This window comes from Echiichthys vipera, assembly GCF_963691815.1.
Source record: "Echiichthys vipera genome assembly, chromosome: 19".
NCBI classification, from domain to species: Eukaryota; Metazoa; Chordata; class Actinopteri; order Perciformes; family Trachinidae; genus Echiichthys; species Echiichthys vipera.
Window position 1 is genome coordinate 12421948 of NC_139844.1, and position 24559 is coordinate 12446506.

General features: G+C 39.2%; 1 protein-coding gene across 1 annotated transcript in view; it reads right to left on the reverse strand.

Annotated features, from left to right (window-relative positions):
- enpp1 (ectonucleotide pyrophosphatase/phosphodiesterase 1) overlaps positions 1-9952 on the reverse strand; it is a 29480-nt gene extending 19528 nt beyond the window's left edge. The window contains exons 1-2 of the mRNA XM_083933615.1: positions 9771-9952; positions 4405-4477 (exon numbers count right to left, since the gene is read on the reverse strand). Coding sequence (XP_083789741.1) covers positions 4405-4477; positions 9771-9905 — 208 coding nt within the window. The 5' untranslated portion in view covers positions 9906-9952. The remainder of the gene's footprint in view (positions 1-4404; positions 4478-9770) is intronic.
- Positions 9953-24559: the final 14607 nt, after the last annotated feature.

Genomic DNA, 24559 nt, shown 5'->3' on the forward strand with positions numbered 1-24559 from the left:
ATGTGTTTTATTGGAAAATTTCTGTATTAAAACCACATGGCAAGATGAAAATTAGTGATTATGTATGTGTGTGCAGCTAAAAAACGACAACAAATGTTGTAATGTTCCTCTTTTAAATAAAATAAAATAGAGTTCAGTGTAACTAAAATGGTCTCTGTCTCAAGTGAAGTACGATTTTCTTGACAACCGTTGAAATCCCGTTTGGGTGTATTTCTGACGACCAAAGGAAGTGCAGTGTCGAGTGTCAGCTCTAGAGATCTAGGGGACATATTTATTAGCAGTGCGTTTTGTAAACAGTGTAGTAAATGGAGACTGTTGCACTGCCAAACGGCATGCTGGGTAAAGCTCGCTCTCCGTCGCTCACTGCTGAACATTCAAGGGCAGATGAAGAAAGAGAAGGCAGGTGTGTTGCTCCAAAGAAGTTCAATGTCGAGTGTGAGGTAGTTTGTAAAAGTAGTTCTTGAGAAACCTGCAAGCAACAACACCAGAGGACACGCAGGCAGGTTTTTAATGGTAACTGCTCTAATACTCAAAAACTAATTCAGTCTGCTTCACAGGGCCTCTGTGGGTCACAACAGTTATCAGATTTGGATGAAAATCTCTGACAAATACATAACATCACCTTTTTACAACGGAGCCCCGCCCACTTCAGAGCAGTGATAAAGGCAAAGACAAAAACAGAGATAGACAAAATCCCTCATGTAAAATAAAAAACACTGTTTAAACTTCAACTTCAACAAGAAGCTGATTGAGAAAAGATGTCGTCAGGGCCTTTAATGCCAAATAAAATGGGATCATTGAGTTATTCCAATAGCATGCGGTACAAGAGGAAGCGAAAGTGCAGAAATGCCACATTGTCATCCACACATTCATGAGATGACGAAAGACAGAAGGACACTGAATGGTTCTGTTGCTTCCTGGCCGGTCTTTCCGCTGTTTTTTTGGAGCTGGAAGAGAGCACAACTGTGAACCACATGAATATGTTGCGTAAAGGCAAAAATAGATTTCAGCCGTTGAGACTAAAAACTCACATTAAATCAGATTTTATGTGCTGGACAGGATGTTTTCTCAAACTGTTTAATAGAAACCATTAGGGAGAAAAAAACTGATTTTCTTTTCATTCAACTAATGACCACAACTTATATTTTATCATTTGATACCTAAAATCCATGTGAAATAAGACATTGTGACCTCAGACTCATTTAATTTACTGAATCTGAGGGAACTACAGCACTTATTTAAACCTGCATTTACACAGTGGACACTTTGGGGACGTAAACATAAAACTGATACGTGTTATGCACTCAGCCAACAGTCTATTTACACATCCAGCTGTCAACATCAGCATTTATATGGAGTCGTGACCATCTGACAAGTATAAATCCAATATTTACTCTTCTTTTAGCTCTCCCAACAACTTCTGGAGGAAATATCTGGCTCTACTTAACTGCAAAATCCTCCACTTTGTTCACCAGCTAGTTGCTAACTGTGTCAGCCTGCAGAGTCAGGTAATAAGTCTCTCTTTGGAGCGACCAGCTCCCCAACACACAGTCATCGTATAAACAAAGTGATCAGTGCAGCTATAAAGAAAGTCATGAAAAATACATACAATATCATAGCCTGTATTGTTGTTTTCTCTGGTTTCATCCTAAATCTGACAAGACTATTTATTATTATTTAACTTTTATCTATAGAGGCAATCTCATTGAGGCCTGTTGTATTAACATACAACAGCAAAACAACACACCGATAAAACAAAACATTCACACAAAGAAAAAACAGAACACAGTCCATACAAGTGAGAAATGCAAAGTGTCATGACAGTAGTTTAAAACTGCTACAATCATGTTTGAGTATGAGAATAAATGGCACCATCAGCATTTAGATTGGTTCCCTTTAAAGCCTCGCTATCACTTTACAAATCTTTTGTCTTTTCTTTTCATGTTAATTTGCTTCAAATGTAAGTATATCCAAATGGAAATCCGCAGAAACTCTGCACTAACCATCTTTAATGAGATAACACTATGACAAAACCTGTTCATTTTTATATTCAACTGCAGAGTGTCGAGAAGAACCACTGTAAGAGGAGGTGATTCTGTGTGTGTGAGTGTGTGTGTGTGTGTGTGTGTGTGTGTGTGTGTGTGAGTGTGTGTGTGTGTGTGTGTGTGTTTGTGTGTGTGTGTGTGTGTGTCAACTTGCTATGGGAGAGACGAGAGTACTGATAATGTGAAAAATTAGTATTGAAACCTTTTCAAAATTTCACAATCGATAGGGGAGAAACGTGAAAAAGACAGGTGTGTCTTGTTTTGGTGTTGCAATAAAGTGGGATTTGAAAGAAAGCCCTCTGGTATTTGTGAAGCACTACAAATCCAATATATCCTCTATTGGTTTTGGAAACAAACTGTGTCTAACTCAAGGACACGGACAGACCTTTCTAGCAACTGCTTTCCCAATACAATCTGTCAAGTCTGCTGCTGACTGGACACTTGACGGAGGGAGTCTTAGCATGTCGGTGAGAAAGCCCCTCCTCGCTGCCTCTCGAGGCCAGCAGTGTGGTTTGGAGCGAAACTCGGGGATGCTCTGTCTCTGGAGACAAGTTGCTGTGGTCTGTAATCCACGGGAAAACCCAGCTCTCAGCATACATACTACACAGTGTCAGCCTTTAGGAAGAAATAGAGTTATTTTCATTTCTTTTAATCTGCTTCCAAAGGCCTTACCAAGAAAGGGTTACGCAAGATGCAGAGCTCCTAACAAAGCTGCATACATGTGCAAAAGTCTGAATGAGTGCTAAGTCAAGATTTATTCTTCCCATATGGCTTTCATGTTAGCTGGGTGGGAAATATAAGTTAAAGGGAAATGCCACAGCAGAGAGAGCACCCCGCCCAGGGCTGGGGACTGTTGCCCACAGTCACCGAAAATGGATGAGGGGTGTTTTGGCACGGCGGTTTGCAACAAAGAGCATACTGACGCCACTGCCCCCGTCTAACCAGAGGGAATCTATAGCGGTAGAAGACATGCCAACCTCGGGTGAACATTCCTGTCTAGCTTAATGTGTGTTTACGATGTGTTTTGCAACAGTGGGCTAGAAAAAGCTTGGATCGCACCACCCTGACAGAAACATATCCGGTGAACAAATCATATGCACTCTCAGGAGGTAACTTTCACCTCTGTGTCGCTCTCTCTCTTTCACAGACTGGTTGGTTGGTAACTTGACCCTCTTGGCGCTGTAAATACTTCCAGGTTAGAGTTTCTGAGGGATCTAATGACAGCAGACTCTACATTAAATACACTTTCCAAGACAGCAGGTTTGTAGTCTCACAGCGGCAGGATGCAGTTGTTCCTCTGCTCACTGACAACGTGTAGAACATATTTTACTTCTAAGTCTTCACTGAATAAGTGCTCCAAAATGTAACCAGAGATAGTTGTTTTTGTCTGTCTGTCTCTCTTGTTGCAGCCAAAGTATCTTCATTTACTCTGTTGTTGTGACCGGGTTCACAAATAAGTTAATAATGATATAATATAACAATTTAGTATCAGTGATATTTAAGCAGATGAACCTTTTCCCGATTTGGGCATGAAATCTTAAATCTTTGAGAATTACTGTGTGAATCTTTGTCTCCCATTTCCTGGAGAATCACTGCTGATATGTTTTTAAATTAAAGCCCATGTTTGTTTGTCTCTGTCTATATCTTTCAAATTACTCTGCTGTCGTATGGTTTTCTTGCCAGGAAAAAAAGATAATCCCGATGGAAATAGCTTTCCATCCCCGGATCAGATCCATGAGTTTTAGTTCGTTATTGTTTTGTTTTGTTTTTGTGTGTCTGTGGCAACTGTTAGACAAATACCACAACAACAAGAGAGATTACAGCTAAAGTCAGACATTTATCAGCAGAGTACTCCACCACAACATCACCAACAACCAAGAATAAACTACAACAAAATGCAGGTGACACAGTTAAATTATTATTATTAACGGCACTTTTTGTGTATCTTACATATCCTCGAGGTCCAAAAACATGCATTTACATTTACTAAACCATTTGTTTTACACACCTCATTGTTCATATATTGTTCATATATTCTAGCTTGCCGTTTTCTTCTTCCTGCCTATTACCGGCACGTTGCAACTTTTCTTGGCAGATTATTGCCACCTGTCAGTCAGTGCAAAACCACTGGCAGCAACATGTGTTGCATCACCCTTGGCACATTCACGTTATGTTCATGAGTTTCCTTGTGAGTGTGCATATGGTCCAGAACAGGAAAATTCACAGGTTACCTTTAAACTGCAGCCTTAAAATACTGCACCTAAATCTGTGTGGATGGATATGTAAAATGTGCGGCAACACTTTAAAAAAACATGCCATAGCTGTAAAAATCAAGACAGTCAGAGTCATCAGAACCTACCTTTCCTGTCACTGCTCTTTCTCAGGGAAAGCACCACAGCCAAGATGATCACCAGTAAGCATAGCAGCAGAACCTAAAAATGCAGAGAACAAATGTCAAGATGTTTGTTGAACAGTTCATAAATCACATGCAGCTGAACTGTAAACAAACATGACCCACGATTAGATTTAACTCTTGGATCAGGTGATCAGAACGTAAAAGAAACAAGAGGTAGAACAATAGCAATGTGCTATTGTTACAAATGATGACGAATCACCATTTTTATTAGTAACTCCCCTCAAACTTTAACTAAGTGAAAACTGAACAATCATCAAACTTCTGCACAATATTTTGAATGATACTGGGGTAAAAAAACGCATTCTTCTGCTACTCTAGTGTCAGCTACATGTGACCATAATATAAACCGACTTATGACTCCCTGAGAGAAGCCATAAATCAGGACGTTCTGAGGAATCATCAACAACAACACAAAGTGTGCTGTAACCACTCTACTACTCTAGCAGTGTTGGCTCTAGAGATGGAAACTGTTTAGTCCACTAGTTTGGTCCAGACTGAAATATCTCAACAAGAAATAAGGATCCCCAGAGGAAGAACCATGCTAACTTTAGTAATCTCCCAACTTTGACTCCTTTGTTACAATTGTGTTTTTTAGTGAAATGTATCAAAAAAAATTGGGTGGATGCCATGAAATGTGATTCACACTATTCATGTTTCCTTCAGGAGGAATTGTAACTTCTTCTCTGATGCCCTAACATTTATCTAGCGCCATCATCAAGTCACAGTTTAAGTTGCTGTTTTGCCCATAACACCCCAGTAATAAGCAAATGCTAACATGCAAGACTGAGATGGTGAACATGGTAAACATCACCCTCTAAACTTTAGCTCTACTGCATTGTGAGCATCTACAGCCTGTTCTTAACCCCACAGCATCAATACCTATGTTATACCATTGCCCAATGGCGTTCTATACCGACCATCAAGGCATCCTGCATCTGTTTAAACTTTCAGCTGTAAACCTGCCATAATAAGATACTACGCTCAAGGAACCCAAACGGTCCTGAGAAAACATCTCAATGTGGCTAGTTGGGATGAGAACAAGTTGGCATCCTAGCATGTTGGTGTTAGCATTTAGCTCAAAGCATCAATGTGGCTCACAGCCTTCCAGAGCTGGTGGCTGTAGACCTTTAGTCTGATTTACTTTATTTGTCCTTTCTTTGATTCCTTCATTACTTTATTTGTCCTTTCTTTGATTCCTTCATTACTTTATTTGTCCTTTCTTTGATTCCTTCATTACTTTATTGGTTATCTTTCTTGAGTCTTAGATTTATTCAAGATGGGATTAATGTCTTGCAGTGTTGTGCAAAGGTGGCCCTGTTATTTATTTCCTTAACCATGCCCAGTGTTATTTAATCATTTCCACTTTCCCCCATGCATCACATCCAACCGTCCGAATGTTGGTCTTGGCCGTCTGTAATTGAAAAGTCAGAGGAGGACGTCGGCCTGTCTGCTTCTTTATCAGCTGATCAGCTCATATTTTCCCATTGAAGGCCATTCAGTGAGGACATGGGCTTTGTAATTAGAGGGGCGTTTCAAAGAAGTCTGAATCAGTTTACACCCACACCAGGCCGGGGTCATCATGGTTGTTGAAATAGTCTGGAGCTTGAAAGCAGGATTTAAAAATAGTGCAGTGTCTCTAGTTCTGGTTAACTAATGTTTTGCAACTTACATTGAAGAAATGTCTTATTATTAGAATAACACGTCCATGAAAGTCCATTATCCATACTTTGTGTCTTTTAACCCTTTAATCCATCTCGTGACCCCTCAGATTTATCTTGGGACCACTAACAGGGGCCCAAACAAAAGCACTCAACAGGAACGAGTGCCAAAACCCAGACCTGGTTCCCTCGTCTGGAAGTCAATGGGTTTCTGGTTAGATTCCTGGAATAAGGTGCGGTTAACACAAGCTTAAGAGATTTTCAAGTTTTGTTCTACAACATAAAATAGGTTAGTAAATACCACACTCTGGAATTTTGAAGCTTGTAAAAAAGGTGATTGCTAACAAGAAGCTAGATGAGACTAAAGAGGTCGTTGGGGACGTTAAACGGATTGAAACGCATTGATATTCTTCCTTTATAGCCTATTTGCCTTTTTACTTATTTATATAGCCACACTAGCCAGTTCACACTAAGAGGAAGTGCTTTTGTAGAAGAAGTTAGCATGCAAAATCAAAAACAAGTTAAAAGCTTGGTAGTGGTGATGTTAAAGTCATGCGAATGCGGTGTATCACATCCCTGTGTTTGCCACAGAGCTTATTTTCTTAGTTTTTCCCATTAATAGTGACTGCTTGTCATGCTTTAGTCTTCATGTGGACTTTGTCATGCTGTCGTAGTTTTATTTTGTCTCCCAGCAGTCTAATCAGGACTTTACTGTGTAGACAATAGAGACAAATTGAAGGTAGGTTCAGTGTCAGACAAGTAGGTTTCCACCAGACAGACTGTTTACTTTTACAACCCACAAGACCACGTCTCCCCCAACGGAGCAATCCAGGTCTTTCTCCCACTCTCCTCACCTATAGCTGGACAAAATAAGTGCACTTACCCAGACACCACACAGCGGCATAGTTTCATATCCGTCTAGGAATTCATGTGTATGTGAAACAGACTAAATGGATTACTCACGGGTGATGATTCCCTCAAATCAATGACTTCAGAGTGAGTCTCTACAGAACTATTAACTGACGCAACAAAAAAATATTGCATTATATCTTTTTTTCTGCTGCAATCATCTCCTTTTCTCAAAGGATTCACACAATATTATTCTTATCGCCGTGTATCTTAAGAACTCCCCTGACTCATTCAAGTTTATTCTTATTACTAGTAAAGCTGATTAATCTAGCCTTATCTTTTCATCAGTCTTTAAATATATGTTTTCACTTTAAAAACAGAGTCAAATTTGAAGTGGGCAACTATAAATGATTTTATTTTTTTCTAAAAAAGCTATTAATACACACAACAGGAGCTCGCTTAAAGGAGGATGTTTAAACCTTGTTGATACACACAGTTAACAAGTTAAGTTTTGTTTTCACTAGTTTTAAGACAAGTCCTACCCTCTGACTCAACATTACATTTTTCTTTTATAATTTCATGTTGTACTTATGCATGCCCTTTCATCTACTCATTCTTAAAGCTGTAGTAGTGCACAGTTAAGTCTCAAAGGCAGGATTGAGGGAATCATCACCCGTGAGTAATCCATTTAGTCTGTTTCACATACACATGAATTCCTAGACGGATATGAAACTATGCCGCTGTGTGGTGTCTGGGTAAGTGCACTTATTTTGTCCAGCTATAGGTGAGGAGAGTGGGAGAAAGACCTGGATTGCTCCGTTGGGGGAGACGTGGTCTTGTGGGTTGTAAAAGTAAACAGTCTGTCTGGTGGAAACCTACTTGTCTGACACTGAACCTACCTTCAATTTGTCTCTATTGTCTACACAGTAAAGTCCTGATTAGACTGCTGGGAGACAAAATAAAACTACGACAGCATGACAAAGTCCACATGAAGACTAAAGCATGACAAGCAGTCACTATTAATGGGAAAAACTAATGAGTAACCCTCATGTTTGAGGCTATCATCCTTTTGCAAGAGCAAAAAACAAGTACCAATATCAACACAATTACTAACAGCTGTATGGTGGCAGATGTATGACTGGACAGAGTGTATTATTGTCTAGACTTTGCCACATGTGTATTTAATTAGTACCAAGCAGGCAGACAGCAGCCGAAAACACCAGTGCCTGTGGTTTTAGCAGGAGTTTGCTAGTAAACAGTCTTAAAGGTGTGTTTACTGTCAGAGGATTTCTGACTGTACAGTTTATATTTCAGTGATGAGGTAGATTAGTGGGTATACAGCTTCATGTATTTCACTTGTGCCATTTGGCCTAAAATATCAATTAATGTTATCCTTTCACTTGGAAAAAAATCCTTTCTGTCATGGTTTTGACCACAGCTGCATGAAGGCAGTATCTAATACATGTGACATTTTTCTTAGCAATTCTTTCAATTATGGTTTTAGTCTTTATGAAAAGCCTCAAGTGTATACCAGATTTAGTTTCTCTACAGAGTATGTGTGGTTTGTCTCAATGCCTCAGGGAGTTGTGGAAGAGTGCTGTTGTTTCTGAGACTACTCTGCGACAGTAATACAACTCTGCAGAACACAAACAAAAAAGTAATTTCTAAATGTCCGGGCAGATGGTTATCAATGTCAGATAGACAGAGTTAGTAACTTGTAGAAAACTATGACTAAAATAAATCCAAAAAGCAGCAGTATTTGCCTTTAAAGTACTACAAAATACAATATAAACAGGATATGTCCTAGAAGGGGATATGAATACACCCTAAACTCCACATGCTGTCAATTTAAAGCTTAATAGATATGTTTTGTGAAGAGCGCAAAGATGTCAAAACAAAATTAGAGCTGCAATATTGAATTAATTAGCTGATCAAAAGACTATGTATTGGTAACTACCATATCATTTTTTAAAGCAAAAATATCAGAATTTGCTGCAATTTTTCACCTTGTGCTCTAGGATATTGCAACAGCCATGTTTCATTTTTGAGATTTTTAAAAACCAAACCAATAAAGCAATGAAGTGATCAATCAAGAAAATAATCAGCAGATTAGTTGGTGATGTAAATAACTCTAGTTATTGCCTGTGTCCCTCAGCTGAATGCAACTTTCAGCGGAAACTCCACTCTTTGGGATCCCAGTCAGAACTGTGGCCTTAAAGGTCCAGTCCTGATTTACACTAAAAACTGTAGATCCTCTCCACCTGTAAAGAGACTTTGGCCTCTGAAAACATTTGGCTCGCACTTTCACACCAGCAGCACTCACATTCTCGGCTGTGGCTTCATTCCACTGACAGTAAACAAGTGTAGAAATGTAGATGCTGTGTGGTTTTGTCATGACTTATGATTAAGTCAGATAAGGTAACACGACATGGGGTGCAACTCACAAATGAATCTTACAATTCCAGTACTTTTAACGAGGAATTGACTTAACATTTAGATTCCCATGAAAATAATCTGGAAGAAGAGAATGTTTGGCACTTTTTCAACATATTTAGATAAAAATTATAGCTCTAATAGTCACTATAAACTCAGGATGTAAAAGAGTTTATGGACACATTTCAAGTTCATAGACACATTTTATGAACAGTGACACTAAAAATCCCTTAAAATATAACATGTAGGTGACTATACAGTAAAGTATATTGAGCACCACACAGAGGCACTATAATAAAGTTATTTTTGTGTCAAGAGTTAGGTCAGTCATGAAGGTCATTAGGTATGTATTAGCTCTGTTGAACGTACCCCCGCAATGATTTTCCAGTGTTTTTTCCTCTTCTTTCCCCGCTCAGTGTTCCTCCTTTGACTCTCCAGCTCTGGTGTCCCAAACAAAGACGCAGCCTGTTCGGCCGAGCGGTCCTCTCCTTTGGTTACTTCCATGCTGCTGACTGAGCGCCCTTTTTCCAGGAGAAAGAATCACAGCTTCTCCCTGGTTGTTGAGGAGTGTGTGTGCTGGTGTGTGTAGGACACATATGACCCCCTCTGCTCAAGTGGAGCACCGCCTTGTTTCTTGACGTCTCCAAAGTTTACAAAGCAGCCGTGTGACTGATCTGAGAGCTGGAAGCTGCGAGGATGATGAGAGAAAACAGACGGACAGAGAGAACGACCTCAACTGTTTGCTATTTTGTCTCAAGTGTCACTTTCTGTTCACTAGTAAAGCTGGGGACTGGAACCTTGTAACCTAATATAATATGTATGTAAAGGGCAATAAAATGGACAAACTAATTCATTTATTGTTTTTACATGTGCGTTCAAGGTGCTATTGCCGTCTAATTTCCCAGTTTTGAGGCAGAGACATAAAGTCAAACAGCTGTTGAGGAACGTCAAAAAAAACTTAATGTAAAGTGAGTGAGTGCTGCCGCCATCTTGTGGTCACACTGGAGTGGTGCGCTGTTATGTTTCACTTGAACCCGGGGGTCTTCACCGTTTTTTTAGGCCGAGGACCCCTTAGCTGAAAGAGAGACGAAGCAGGGACCTACTACAAATGTTGTATTAAATTGAGTTTCATATTAAACTCGGCCTAACAGCAATGGCGGCCTAAAGCCTACACACAGCTTTTTATAGTACCAATATATTAGTGATCATTATATTCATATATTTATGCCGCATATGTTTATGTTAAACATACATTTGGAAGGCACATTGAATCCTTTATCTCAATTGTATCTGTGCATGGCTAAATTAGTGACTACCTTAGTGACTACCTAAGTGATTTCCTTAGTGACCTTAGTGACTACCTTAGTGACTACCTTAGTGACTACCTTAGTGACTACCTAAGTGATTTCCTTAGTGACCTTAGTGACTACCTTAGTGACTACCTTAGTGACTACCTAAGTGATTTCCTTAGTGACCTTAGTGACTACCTTAGTAAATACCTAAGTGATTTCCTTAGTGACCTTAGTGACTACATTAGTGACTACCTTAGTGACTACCTAAGTGATTTCCTTAGTGACCTTAGTGACTACATTAGTGACTACCTTAGTGACTACCTAAGTGATTTCCTTAGTGACCTTAGTGACTACCTTAGTGACTACCTAAGTGATTTCCTTAGTGACCTTAGTGACTACCTTAGTGACTACCTTAGTGACTACCTAAGTGATTTCCTTAGTGACTACATTAGTGACTACCTTAGTGACTACCTAAGTGATTTCCTTAGTGACCTTAGTGACTACCTTAGTGACTACCTAAGTGATTTCCTTAGTGACCTTAGTGACTACCTTAGTGACTACCTAAGTGATTTCCTTAGTGACCTTAGTGACTACCTTAGTGACTACCTAAGTGATTTCCTTAGTGACCTTAGTGACTACCTTAGTGACTACCTAAGTGATTTCCTTAGTGACCTTAGTGACTACCTTAGTGACTACCTTAGTGACTACCTAAGTGATTTCCTTAGTGACCTTAGTGACTACCTTAGTGACTACTTAAGTGATTTCCTTAGTGACCTTAGTGACTACCTTAGTGACTACCTAAGTGATTTCCTTAGTGACCTTAGTGACTACCTTAGTGACTACCTAAGTGATTTCCTTAGTGACCTTAGTGACTACCTTAGTGACTACCTTAGTGACTACCTAAGTGATTTCCTTAGTGACTACATTAGTGACTACCTTAGTGACTACCTAAGTGATTTCCTTAGTGACCTTAGTGACTACCTTAGTGACTACCTAAGTGATTTCCTTAGTGACCTTAGTGACTACCTTAGTGACTACCTAAGTGATTTCCTTAGTGACCTTAGTGACTACCTTAGTGACTACCTAAGTGATTTCCTTAGTGACCTTAGTGACTACCTTAGTGACTACCTAAGTGATTTCCTTAGTGACCTTAGTGACTACCTTAGTGACTACCTAAGTGATTTCCTTAGTGACCTTAGTGACCTTAGTGACTACCTAAGTGATTTCCTTAGTGACCTTAGTGACTACCTAAGTGATTTCCTTAGTGACCTTAGTGACTACCTTAGTGACTACCTAAGTGGCTACCTTGCCTTTAAGCCTGTAAGCCTAATCATCAATGTTTTGTAAATGTATTTATTTATTCACAAATGTATCTTTGCTAGTAATACATTGCATTCATGTTAATGTATATTTTCAGACATATTTTTGAATTTTCTTTTTATTATCAAACAATATGGCGGACCCCCCGGGGGTCCTGGACCCCCTGTTGAAGATCTCTGCTTTAAGCTTCTCCCCAGAATAACATTGCTGAGAAAAACTGTAATGAAATTGGCTCAAGTGAAAGTGGGAGTCACTTTTACCCAAAGAAGGTGTTTCACAAAATTAGCCAACTCTTCATGTTTGCACCTTTCCCCCCTCTATTTGTCTGCCAGACAATGAAACTTTGCATGCATTTATATTTTATTCTGCAGTTTGTTTATGCTGTCTGACAGATGTTCCTTTGTATAGATGATAGATTCATACATCAGAAAACATCTTTTATGTAAAACGTTTACTTTTTACACATCATTAAACATCAGCACTAATAATCCAGTCACCTACGGTACAAAAGCATCCACCAGATGGTGATGTTGCAACACCGAAACACTGAATTTCTTTCCCTGAAGTAGAGATAGTTTCATGAAGAAGTGCTATATAAATATAACATAATACTGCTCCTGATCCCTGACAGCTTTAACACAGCCATATTTCAGCTCTGTGAGGTCCAGGTTCCCTTCAGATCCAGTTGTTTCATGTGGTGCGATAATGGAGATCACATGTGGCTGGAACTGCTGACCTCTGACCTCTGCCTTGTCCTGCACTCATAAACAGCCCCGGGTTAACTGTCCCCCTGTGGATGTGTGTGTGTAAACTGTAATGTGTGTCTTTGTGTGAGTACCTGCATATGAAAATAAACCTGGTTCCATGTTGTCATTTTAAGCTACATGGTGTTTGAACGTGTGTGTGTGTGTGTGTGTGTATGTGTTTTTGTGTGTGTGTGTGTGTGTGTGTGTGTGTGTGTGTGTGTGTGTGCATGTGCATGTGCATGTGCATGTGTATGTGTGCTGCTCAGTGAACTGTGTGTCTCTCAGCGGAGTGTCTCCCTACAGCTGTCTCTAACCCAGCTGGACATCACAGTACGACCTTTAATGTTGACCTACACATGTAGCACTTACTGTCCTCATGTCCGCATGTTCCTCCTGACTTTTTAAATTCTTTTAAAAAAACACTTTTCATGAGTGTGTCACTAATCCTTGGCCTGGAAACATTACCGCAAGCATTTTTCAGACCTGCAGAGCAAAATTTACATTTGAGTCCAAATCATGACATTTAGAAAGATATTCCACTCTCTTGTACTCAGGTTTGAATATGTATACATGTGAAGTTTGTGCAGGAAATACAAATGTATTAAACTTTAAAGCTGCTGTTTAAACTTGAACTCTGAATGCCCCTACACAGTTTCCCCTCAGGAGCAGTGTCACATATACTTTATTTTCTGCATCTGCTTGTTCCGACACTTGATTGAAGCTAGTACATCATGCTTACATGCATATCCATTAAAACACATTTAAATATGCAGCTGTCATGGTTGCTTTTCTGCATCGTATGAAGACGTATTGAGCATAATTTCCTGCATTTTGCCCCAGTAAACATTTTGTGGTCTTTAATATGGTTTAAGCTAAGTAGGTTTGAATGATGCTAAGCTATAAAATGTACTTTATTGGTCATGTCACCATGAAAATTGATTTTGGTCTCACTGTTAAAACACAGAGGATACATTAGAGTTGACACATTCATTCCATAGCTAGCTATTAACATACTGTATACTCCCTCCCTCTAGCCTACACCATAGACTACAAAAAATGGACGTAGCATCTCCGCCGAGGTCCGTTCTCTCAACTTGGGAGTCGCCATCTCTACAGACTTTGACTCATTGACTCATTTCCTCTTACCAAAAAATGGCATTGATGTGACTTCCATCTGGCTGACGTATACCTCCGAGGAGAAGTGAGGGCCAGCGGCTAGCTGTCACTCAAGAGGCCACACCCCTAATTATTCTTAAACTTTAACCTCCAATAAAATATAAACTAGCCCGGTACAAAAAAAATCATCCCCCTCAGTGTTGTCATGGAGATTTGACCTTAACATACAGACTAGAATGTTTTATTTTTTTTTTATCAGGCCTTAAATAGGTTTAATGATGCTGTGAAAACGGCCTGTTTAACATGGGGGTCAACTAGAAATCGCTCTGTTATGAAACCTCTAGTGGACACTCTGTGAACTGCAATATTTGGAACTCCCGTATTGGATCAAACAGGAAATCGCTGTGGTGAGGGCTTGGCCCACAAGGCAACAAGCACCAGTTCCAGCCCGTCCATAGCACTCACGTCTTCACCTCTCTATAGCTTTACTTTTTTTTTTTCATTGACCATGGAAATTGCATTTGGGATAAAAGTCTTTGTATTTTTTTTTCCTTACCATGTGTACTCTTTAGCGCCACCCTGAGGGAAGCAGCTCAAATTCAGAATGGAGGGGGTAGGTGTCATCTAATGTGTTCATGGTTTTTCTGTGTTTGTAATATTTGACAACAACAAGTGATGCAGTGCTTACCAGTTTTACAATCTGAGTTTGATGCTCTAAAATCAATTTGGCGCCACTGTTGGAACAATTCAAAGCCCTCAAAGCAACACTTGAAGTGAAGTACAGTGACTTGAACCCAGACTGAGCCCTGACTTATGAATAATGCATCAGAGAAGAGCAGCAGTAGGTGTGCTTAAAGAATTCAACAGCCGTTCCCATGAGACTTACTGTAGGCGCTTGCAAATCTGCCATGAATGATTCCTTCAGCGTGACACATCCTCAGCACGTTATATTGAGAGCATCTGTCTTTTCAGACACATCTGTCACCTGTCAACCAGGATTTACAGTAAAGCTCAATGTCTTTGGTCTGTTTCCTTTTGTTGTTGTCCTGAAATAATGAGCACCTTTCAAAGCTTTTGATATCCACTCACCCACAACTGCAACATAAAAAAAGTGCTGCCCACCTACTGACTTTGTGTATATATTGTGATTTTTCACTGTTTTTTGACACCCATTGAGATCTTGATATAAGGATTCACAGCATGGGATGGTGAAACATGCAGGTTTTTGACATGTGCAAAGGTTTTTTAAATATATTTGTTAAGATCAACATAAATCTGACCTGTAGGTTTTATAGATATATTTCGTACAGTTACTGTCCTGTATAATTGGAAAATAAGTCCAAAAAAAAGCTTATTCAAGCCTACATCAGTCTGTTCAAGTATTTAACAGGGGAGTGAATTCTGGTGTATGCGGTCTGAAGCTTAATGATGAAACGTTACTCCTGCAAATGATGCTGGGAATACGCTGAGGTGGCATTTGACAAAAAGACAAAGCTGTGGACGTTGGCAAAGTTTCTCTGTTACAGCTGTGAGAATTTACCATAGGCTTCCTTTAAAAGGTTGCCTCTTCGCTTCTCTGTTTAAATGACTCTGAGTTTCAGGCCAAAATGAAAAAGTGCTCTTGTGTTTTATCCTTCTTAATGCTTCGTCAACATCGTGTTTTTGTTTCATGTTATTTAGAGTTTACTGATGGGGAAAAACACAAAATGATCACAAAGAGATGCTACACGACTGAAAATAGACACAAAACGTCCAAAAACCTACAAACAGGTAGACATTATAAAGGGAATATACAGTATTCCCTCCAACAATTCAAGATGCACTGCTCTGTGATGACTTTTTTTTTATCGTGGCTTTACTGTATGATTAAAAAACAACTCATATAAATGGCACACTGGACAGTAAGCACTCGTCTTGTTCATAGTGTTTTCTGGTTTGAATATCTGTGTTTTTTGTGCTGTATATTGTTGAATGTGTTTATTTTCTGAACATGTTAACTTACATATATACTATTTAAACTATTTATTTGAAGTTTGAAGTTTGCAAAACATGATATCTCTGTTTTATTTATCTTCCTTGATCATATTTTTTTGCAAGCCAGGGAATATCAGTCAAACTGGAGTTGGGCTGTTTTGATAAGAAATCTCTCAATCTCTCTCTTTATATATTCCTAAACCTTTTTAATTCTTTTTTTAATGAGCACTTGGTTTATCCTATTTAGGAATGGCTGTTTTTTTAAGGCAATGTAGCCCAGTGCAGGAGAGCAGCAGGACAACACATGAGTGTACAGTGACAGTCAGCAGTATGCCCACATCGCTCCACTCATAAATGCGTCTGTGGAGGAGTTCTGTTCTGCAGCTGCAAACATTTTCAGCCAAGGATTAAATTCTCTCATGCAGCCTGCCAACCCTGATCAGGAGTAACAACCTTTTTAAAAATTGTTTTTACACTTTCCAGTCATACTGAGTGTTTGTTTTCTTAGTACAGCTTCATCTTCTGTATTCTGAGCCTGAACCTGGGTTAAGGGGACTTCTTCCATCCCATCAGCTTTCCTGAAAGCAGCATTGGCCTTAAGGTCATCTGAAGGTTTTGCTGCCTGGAATGAGGAACACGCTTGACTAGCCATTGAAGTCAAGTGTTTCTTTAATGTGGCCTCTGAACATTTTGTGATGCTAGTTTAAAAAAGCGATTATTGAACTCTTTTGCCATTTGGGGGAACAATCAATTGCAGACGACAGCCAAGCCAGCAAGTGTGACTCACTCATACAGTCCCTTATGACCAGTGCAAGTGGAATATAAACGAGACAGGTGCTAAAACAGAGCATTTCAGACAGAGGATGAATGCAGCTATATTCAGACAGACACTATGAGAAAATAATGTGTTAAATAATGTAAACATGTTCTAGTTGAAACCCAAAATACAAGTAAACCTTAAAATGAGTATGTCTCCTTTTAAGTGTCTGAGTTTGATAAGGGAACTTAACAAAGATAATGGCTTTGTCACATGTTGTCACATAATGCCCTTTCAAAGTACTATTTCTGGGTCCAAGCCTTATTTTTCTACAATGCCATAGTGTTGTATTCCCCGTTGTTTGAACAGATCGGAGTAAAAAAACAAACGGACAGAATTGTCAATTTGGCGCTCTGACTATCGCAAAAGGGTGACTGACTAAAGAAAGAAGTGATCAACTGGATAACGCAAACTTTTAAAGTTTATTTATAGTAAACAGCCTTTTCATCTAATGACATCTAAAATGAAAGAAAGTTATCAACTTTCCTTTAATTTGCACTGCCATCAATTATATCTAATTGCATAATGAGCTAGTACTTTCTTACCGCCCACATGAGGGTTTTTTTTCGGCCTCCTGAAGGTGTCCTCATTTTCTTTTCATGATTTATAAATGTATTCCTTGTATTTTCGGTGCAATTGATCCATTTAGAGCTAAATCAATAACTTAGAGCTGATATGTGACCTTTAGGTTTAATGAGGTTCATGCTGTCAATCTTTATTGTGCATCTATGGGAAGAAAAGCTGGTAACAGTGTGGGTAATCACTGCTGAAATATTCATATAGAGAGACAAGTGTTATGTAATATCACAACAGCCATGTGACAGTGTCCATTAGTGGATGGTGTTAATGCAGGTAGCAGGGATAAGTTGTGAGGAAGGACAGAGACTGAGTCAGACTGTAGATGACCGGTTGGACGTGAATGTATTAAATATAAAAACAAGTGTGTCCTCAGAGCAGCAGAGGAGCGGATGCTGTCACAATTTAATCCCCAACGATTTTGATCATCAAATAATCGTTTAGGGGATTTTTTTAAAAGCAAGATTGAGAGGAAAATTTCGCCTAAATACTGGAAACACTGTACAAACTGCAGCTGTACCATTTTCTGATTGTGCAAATTACAGGACTATATAGTAAAAATTAAAATTAGTTGATTTTTGAGTCTACAGCCATGCTCATGCTCTGTGAAGCTATAATTAAGCACAGTGAGCTAAATGCTACAACTGCACGCTAACATGCTCACGATGACAAGGCTAAGATGCTGATGTTCAGGTACCATATTCATTAGTTTAGCATGCTAACATTTGCTAATTAGCACTAAACACAAAGTACAGAGTATGATAGAAATGTCATTAGTTTTGCAGATATTTAGCCATAAACCAAAGTATTGGTTAAATTAAAAAACCTGATGATAACACCAAGAACATGTTAGGGGATCAGCAAAGCCTTAAGGATTCATCATCTGGGGACCATGAAAGTTTGCACCTGATCCATCCAGAAAATCTCTATATATCGATGAATAAGTGAACATTATGACCTGCTGACGCCGTTAGAGGAAAAGTCAGAGAACCACAAAGTCATTGGGACTCATCCTCTGGGTAGAATATGTGTATGCACAGCATTTCTTGGCAATCCATCAGATATCAAAATATTTCAATCTGGATCTAAGTGGTGGACAGACCTCTTTTTGTTGTTATTTGACAATAGTTGTATCGACACATATCGTTACACAGTATATTACAGCATGCAGTTAGGACTTTTCCAAATAAGAGAGAGAAGTATTTCTAACCTTTGCGACAAAGCAGTTGATTCTGAAATATGTCAATTTCATGCATAATGATTTTGGGTTTGACCCAAGTTACATGGCAAAGTGGCACAACTCAACTCAACAACAACAACTCAAAAAATACAGAGATCATCAGGTCAAAGGTGCAGACACATGAACCAGTATCTTCCGACCACTCAGGTTATTACTCTTACTGCTCTCTCTCCCCCAGTAATATCTACATCAGTACATCACTGCCTGCCATCCTCTCATGCTGAAGAGCAGGTGTATCATAGTCACTGAGGTGCAAAATAGATCCATCTCTAATTGGAGGGATGTTTGGAATAATTATCAAATGACAGCAGGAGCAGCGACAGAGTCATGGAGGCAGAGAAAATGATGGGGAAATGAAAGGCTTTAATTGAATGTCAGCAGGAGTCTGCAGGCCACGTTGAACCTCATGTAATGAGATGTAGGCAGCTGAAGGGCAGCCCTCCTAGGAGGCTTTGCTGGTAGGGAAGAGGCGGGGTGGGGTTGGGGGTGGGGGGTGGGCGGGGGGTTAGTATGGCCCCTGTTCCCCTGGTATTGCCTTAATAATGTCCTCATATCGTTTCATTATATAATATGCTCTCCAGTAATGTTAAGTCATCCTTAAACACCCCAGGCCTTGTCAACGAGTGCAAGAAATAACTTTAAACTGTGTGTTCGTATGCACTTTATACGTCGCATATGTGTGTGTGGACATGTATATTTATTTCCATCTGTAGGTCTCAAAATGACTTTGCATTATTTCTACAGGATGTATGGATTTTATATTTACCTTTTTCAGTTAATATTTGAGTGCTAAGTAAGTGAACTTTGAATTTGCGTATTTTCACTTTTTCTTCCAGCTCAGTCAGAGTCACATGTTGTGTCATGTGACCTGCCTGTATCTGCTGTTTCTGATCCTAAACTTTTTTCTGCTGAGTGGTTTATTACCTGAGTGTCCTTGCATATCACAGAAGACATATTTCGGAAGAGTGCTGTTTGTCATCAAACAGAAGGCCTGTTCATGTGAGAGGCCATGAATCACAGCTAGAGATGCACAACAAATGCATTGTGACATGTATTATGTCTGTTGGGGTTTCCTGTTTTCTTGACTTGCGTAGTCTCAGATAAATGTCTCAAATAAAATGTAAATAAATATTGCAAAGGGATTTACTTTTACATCTGAGTCATTAAAAATGTATGTTTAGATTCCAGGCACCTATTTTAAAGCACCAGAGCATAAATAAAACAACAATAAAACCAACATCCACCCTCCTTATTTATCATTTCCCCTCACTCACTATTAAGAACTTAAATTATGCAGCAGTATAATTTTTGTAGGTTCCCAAACCGAACACCCACTAGGTTCAAAGTACATCAAAGCTCTGACTTCAGTTTGGTCTTTTCAGCCTCTCCAAAATCGTAGTAATGAGAGTCCACACTGGATTCCCAGCCCAAACCACCGGGGGTCAGAACCTGCCTCTGGAAAATTTGGTCTGATGAGTTAGTGGCTGCAGGAAGGGCTCATGAGGATGTATCGGTGATTACGCAGTGGAGGGTATGTAGAGAATGGACCGGCCTGCAGCTGAGGCCCTGCAGGTCTGCAGGACTCTACAGCTGAGACCGAAAATTGTATTTCAGACCCACGACCAACCTGAGAAACACACACAAAACAGAGCATCATATTAAAAACATTTTTCATGTAAAGTTGTTCCTCCTTTGCCTTCCCAACTTGCCATCACAGAATCGCTTGTTTCTCATGAGATCAATACCCGTCACCACTGTTAGCAGATTGTAACTGCAACAATTCAAAGATGAGTGGGGTGATATTCCATATACATTACTTATTGTCATCAAATTAAAATACCTGAACTAACTTTAGCCTCATATATCTCATCCATCTTTAATGTTATCTCTCCATTGAATGGGAGTTTTCAGTGGTTATCAGCCTCATAGATATGGGTTACACATACCACTAGGTTCAGAAGGTCCTTGTAAGAGCCATATTAGTTTTTGTGTTTTGTTTGTGTTTGATTTGAACCCCCTGCCACTTGGGGCAGAAGTGCACAGCCCATTAGACAAATTCTTATAATCAAACTGGACAAACTGGTTTTGCATGACTAGAAGCAAACAGTTTTCTGACCGTGCCGTGGATTTATGTTGAATAATAAGAAATGTTGATTTATTTTGGTAGTTACACAAGATAAGATATAACTTGTGTTGTTGTTATGGGAAACACTGGACATGTTGGTTGTCTTTCTGCACACGTCTAAAACAAATGAAATTGCAGCTGTAGTGGCGATCGTTTGGAAGGCAAAGGGGTCACTACAGTCGTTAACTGGGAGCCCCATTGTGAATTCAGACAAAACTAACATTATTTGGTTAGGTTTAGGCAACAGACTTATGTAGTTCGTTTTTAAGAAAAGTCTGTGGTTTGGGTTAAAATCCTAACGTTTGTGGCATCAGTTAAGAATGTTACGTAGGAAAGATGACTTCGGTAACCCACATATCTTTTCCCACAGGACATGAGCACCAGTTTGCAAGGTGAAAGTCCTGTGTTTGCGTGACCCATTCACCACCCCAGCCATCCTCAATATGAGAGTTTCGGTTTCAACACTACTCCCTGCCACTATCACTCCTAATACTATGTCATCTTACAGAGCTGCAAATGAGCAGCCTACTGACAAGGAGGTAGAGTAGGGCCTTTTGATTTGATTTTGATTTGATTTGCAATTTTATTTTTTTTAAAGCAGCAGAGACACAGAAAAAACAGAAAAAAGAAGCAAGTTGTGCTGCAGAGAATGACTAAAAAAATAAAGGCTTATAGAAGAACATGTCAATAAGCTGCACTGTTGTCTTTATGGCACTGTACTTTAAGTTTATCCCACATATACTGGTTTGCTGGAATACTTTCTCAGCAACTAAATGTGTATTATGCCCATGAAATAACTGAGCCTTTTTGGAAATTAAAGTTTATATTTTGACCTGTTTTGGAGAATAACATCTTTGAAATCAATTAACATGCAACTAGGAACCATAGCCACTGAGTTTGTTGATGAAAAAAATAAAACTACAGAATATATCCAGTCTTTTCCTATAAATGTGCATGTATTATTGCTACTATTTCTACTATTTATATTTATGTCAGAGAATCAAGTCAAAATTAATTTGCTTGTCCATAAATCACTAAAATGTTTAGGTCTCACATACTTGTCAGATCTCCTGACCCAGTATGAACCTCACGGACCTCTTATGTCAGCTGGTTCTGGTTTAATGGCTGTTCCCAGAGTCAAAACTAAACATGGTCAAGCTGCCAAAGGACTTGGGACAATGCTGATTATTTCACATCCAAGCTCAAGTCCCCATCTTTGCACCGTTTTTAACTATTTTTCTTTTAAATCAAATGTATATGTTTGATTGTTTTCATTCTGTGTGTTCGTTATTGGGTTTTCATTTTATTTGCCTACTTTCTTTTATTGTTTTTATCATATGTCAAGAAGCACATTGGGTTGCCTTTGGGTTTGAAATATGTTATATCAATAAATTTGCTGTGACTAATGATTCAATAATAGGGACGTAATGGTATATAATGGTTGAGCAAATAACAATTGGAACCATTTCTCTCATAAAGATGATAATACATAGGCCTAACTGTATAAAATCAAAAAACCCTTTGTAGACACAAGAAGAGGTATGGATTTTATTTATAAGGCCATTTGTCTTCCAGTCCTCCCCAAAGAACCTTTTATGAAAGGCCACATTTGTGAACACACTGTCATGGATTAATTGACGTATTGATAAGGCCGAGGCCTGCAGCACTCCAGTTAGTGAAGGGAGGATTTATGCAGGCTCAGTCACAGTTGACTTGACTGACCTGGTTATTGAAGCCAGAGCTATTTTTGTGCTGGCTCACAGTGGGGAACGATTGAAAAGATTGGCCAGGATCTATCAGTCGAAGATAGAGCAGGTATAGTCCAGTACATAGGGTGGTAGAGGTACGGTTATAGATATGTTTTCGGTTGTGTGTGATTCTGACTGAAAATGTACTCAGAAGCAGAAAATAGAAGCGTTTTGTAACCAACGAAAGCAAACTTTCTGACTATATTAGAGCAAAAATGTGAGCTATGAAAACTATAAAATTAATCACCAATATTGAAGGAATAAAAAGCAGTCAAACCCAATATGGAATGCCTTGACCTCTTCATAGTGTCCTCGCCAAATAGTGTCTCCCACTGACGTACAACGCATCAGGGAACCACCGACTGGAAACCAGTGACACTGAAGGTCATTAAATTTGGCCCCAGTTAGACTTTCACTTGACATTTTGTCTCTCTGCGTCAAATCCTCATCACCACGTCTTTCTCTTTCACAGCATTACATTCACTACACACATACAACACAGTAAATAAACTTTGATATGAGGTTTTTGTTTACTTTCAAGTTTGAAAAAAAAAAAGTTTCTGATACTGCCTTGATGCACAGGGGAAATGATAAGGTCAAAGAGCGGACATTTGAGAGTTCCTCTGAGCCATAGTAACAGCTGGATATGATAGAAATGTAGTAGTGAGTCACTTCACAAGCATCACTCACAGATGGAGAAGTTTCCCTTCATTTAGAAAAAACAAAAAAACAACAACCCCAAAATGAACAAGGCTTTTTACCTCCAGCTGCTCTGCTCAAGTAGCCCAGTGGTCTCCAAAAGTAAGCTGCTGTGGTTCCACATTCAGTATCTCACAGGAATTTATATGATTTTAGTCCAAAAAACAAACAAGTTCATGTCATAGTCACTGAAAAGTGACGTCTTTGCTATGTGGTACTTTTTTTTGTCTGGGTTTCAGGGATCTAAAGTTATATTAAAGTCGTTTTGGTCAGAAAATAGTGGTAAGTATCCATCACATGTCCTAAAGCTCAAGGGGATACCTTTGCTTAACTTCGATTTGAGAGATTGACATTTATATAAAACCATAGACTGAAAAAAATTGGATGAAGTCTCTATGACATAACCCATAGATTTTTGAAGAGCTAAAATTAAGCTCAATGCACAACTTTAACACTCAATATAATTTAAATGAGTGAGTATAAAGATTCACCTTCTGTACAGTTGGCATGAACGAGGAAAAGAGCTTCAACTGTTTTTTCTACCAGGCTATAAACATGTTTATTTCTGTTGTAAAGTTGGGCATTTTAACGTGTTGTTCTTGAAGGATTGAGTCACTTTTGGAGCCAGTCTCAAGTGGCCAATTGAGGAATGGAGAAAAACAGGAGAATATTTGCCATGACAAAAAATGCGTAAAATGATCAAAAATAGTTGCAGATTAACCGATTCATCAACTAATTATTTAGGGTCTAGTTGATTCAGTTTTCTTATGGTCAGGGGTTTCTCTACATTTGGTATCCTTTAACCCTATTTTCGGGTCACAAAATTCTCATTAGAAAATTGTGCCAAAACGGAGTATAAAATACATTTGTATCCTGTTCTCAGAAGTACGGATGGGTGCTCAGAATGTATAGAAACAATGTTGATAGAATTGTTTCTATAAAAACGTGGCTTTTGCATTTGTGTTTTCCGTTAACGTGTGTTTTTCAAACTTTTAAAAACATTTTTTTTGTTTGGCACTTCTTGGCCACCGTACTGCTAGTGAGCCTCCCCTGTAATAATACATAATAATTTATCAGTAGATTTAAGGTTTAGTAAAAAAGTACAATTTCTGCCTCTGAAATGTAGTTCAGTAAAAGTATAATGTGCCATAAAATGGAAATACTCAAAGTACATGTAGCCCACCTCAAAATCGTCAAGGCTTCTTGGGTAAATACATCCCATCACTGGTTCTATCAGTATCTTCTGTAATGATGGTAAACCTGGGATTCACACAATATTTTCTCTCAAATGGGAGGGAGGGGTGAGTGGATGGAGGGGGAGGATTCCTGTAGTGTGAGGGAGGGAGGTAAGGGAGGGAGGCGTGGTGCTGAATGAACAGCTCCTTGGCTCATAAAGTAATCAGAGAGCTCCCCTTCTCCGTCAGAGCAGCACAGCCATGAGCCAGCCGAGCTCCCCGTCCTCCAGACCCGCGCTGACACTCCGCCCGTCCCCCTGACACACCACC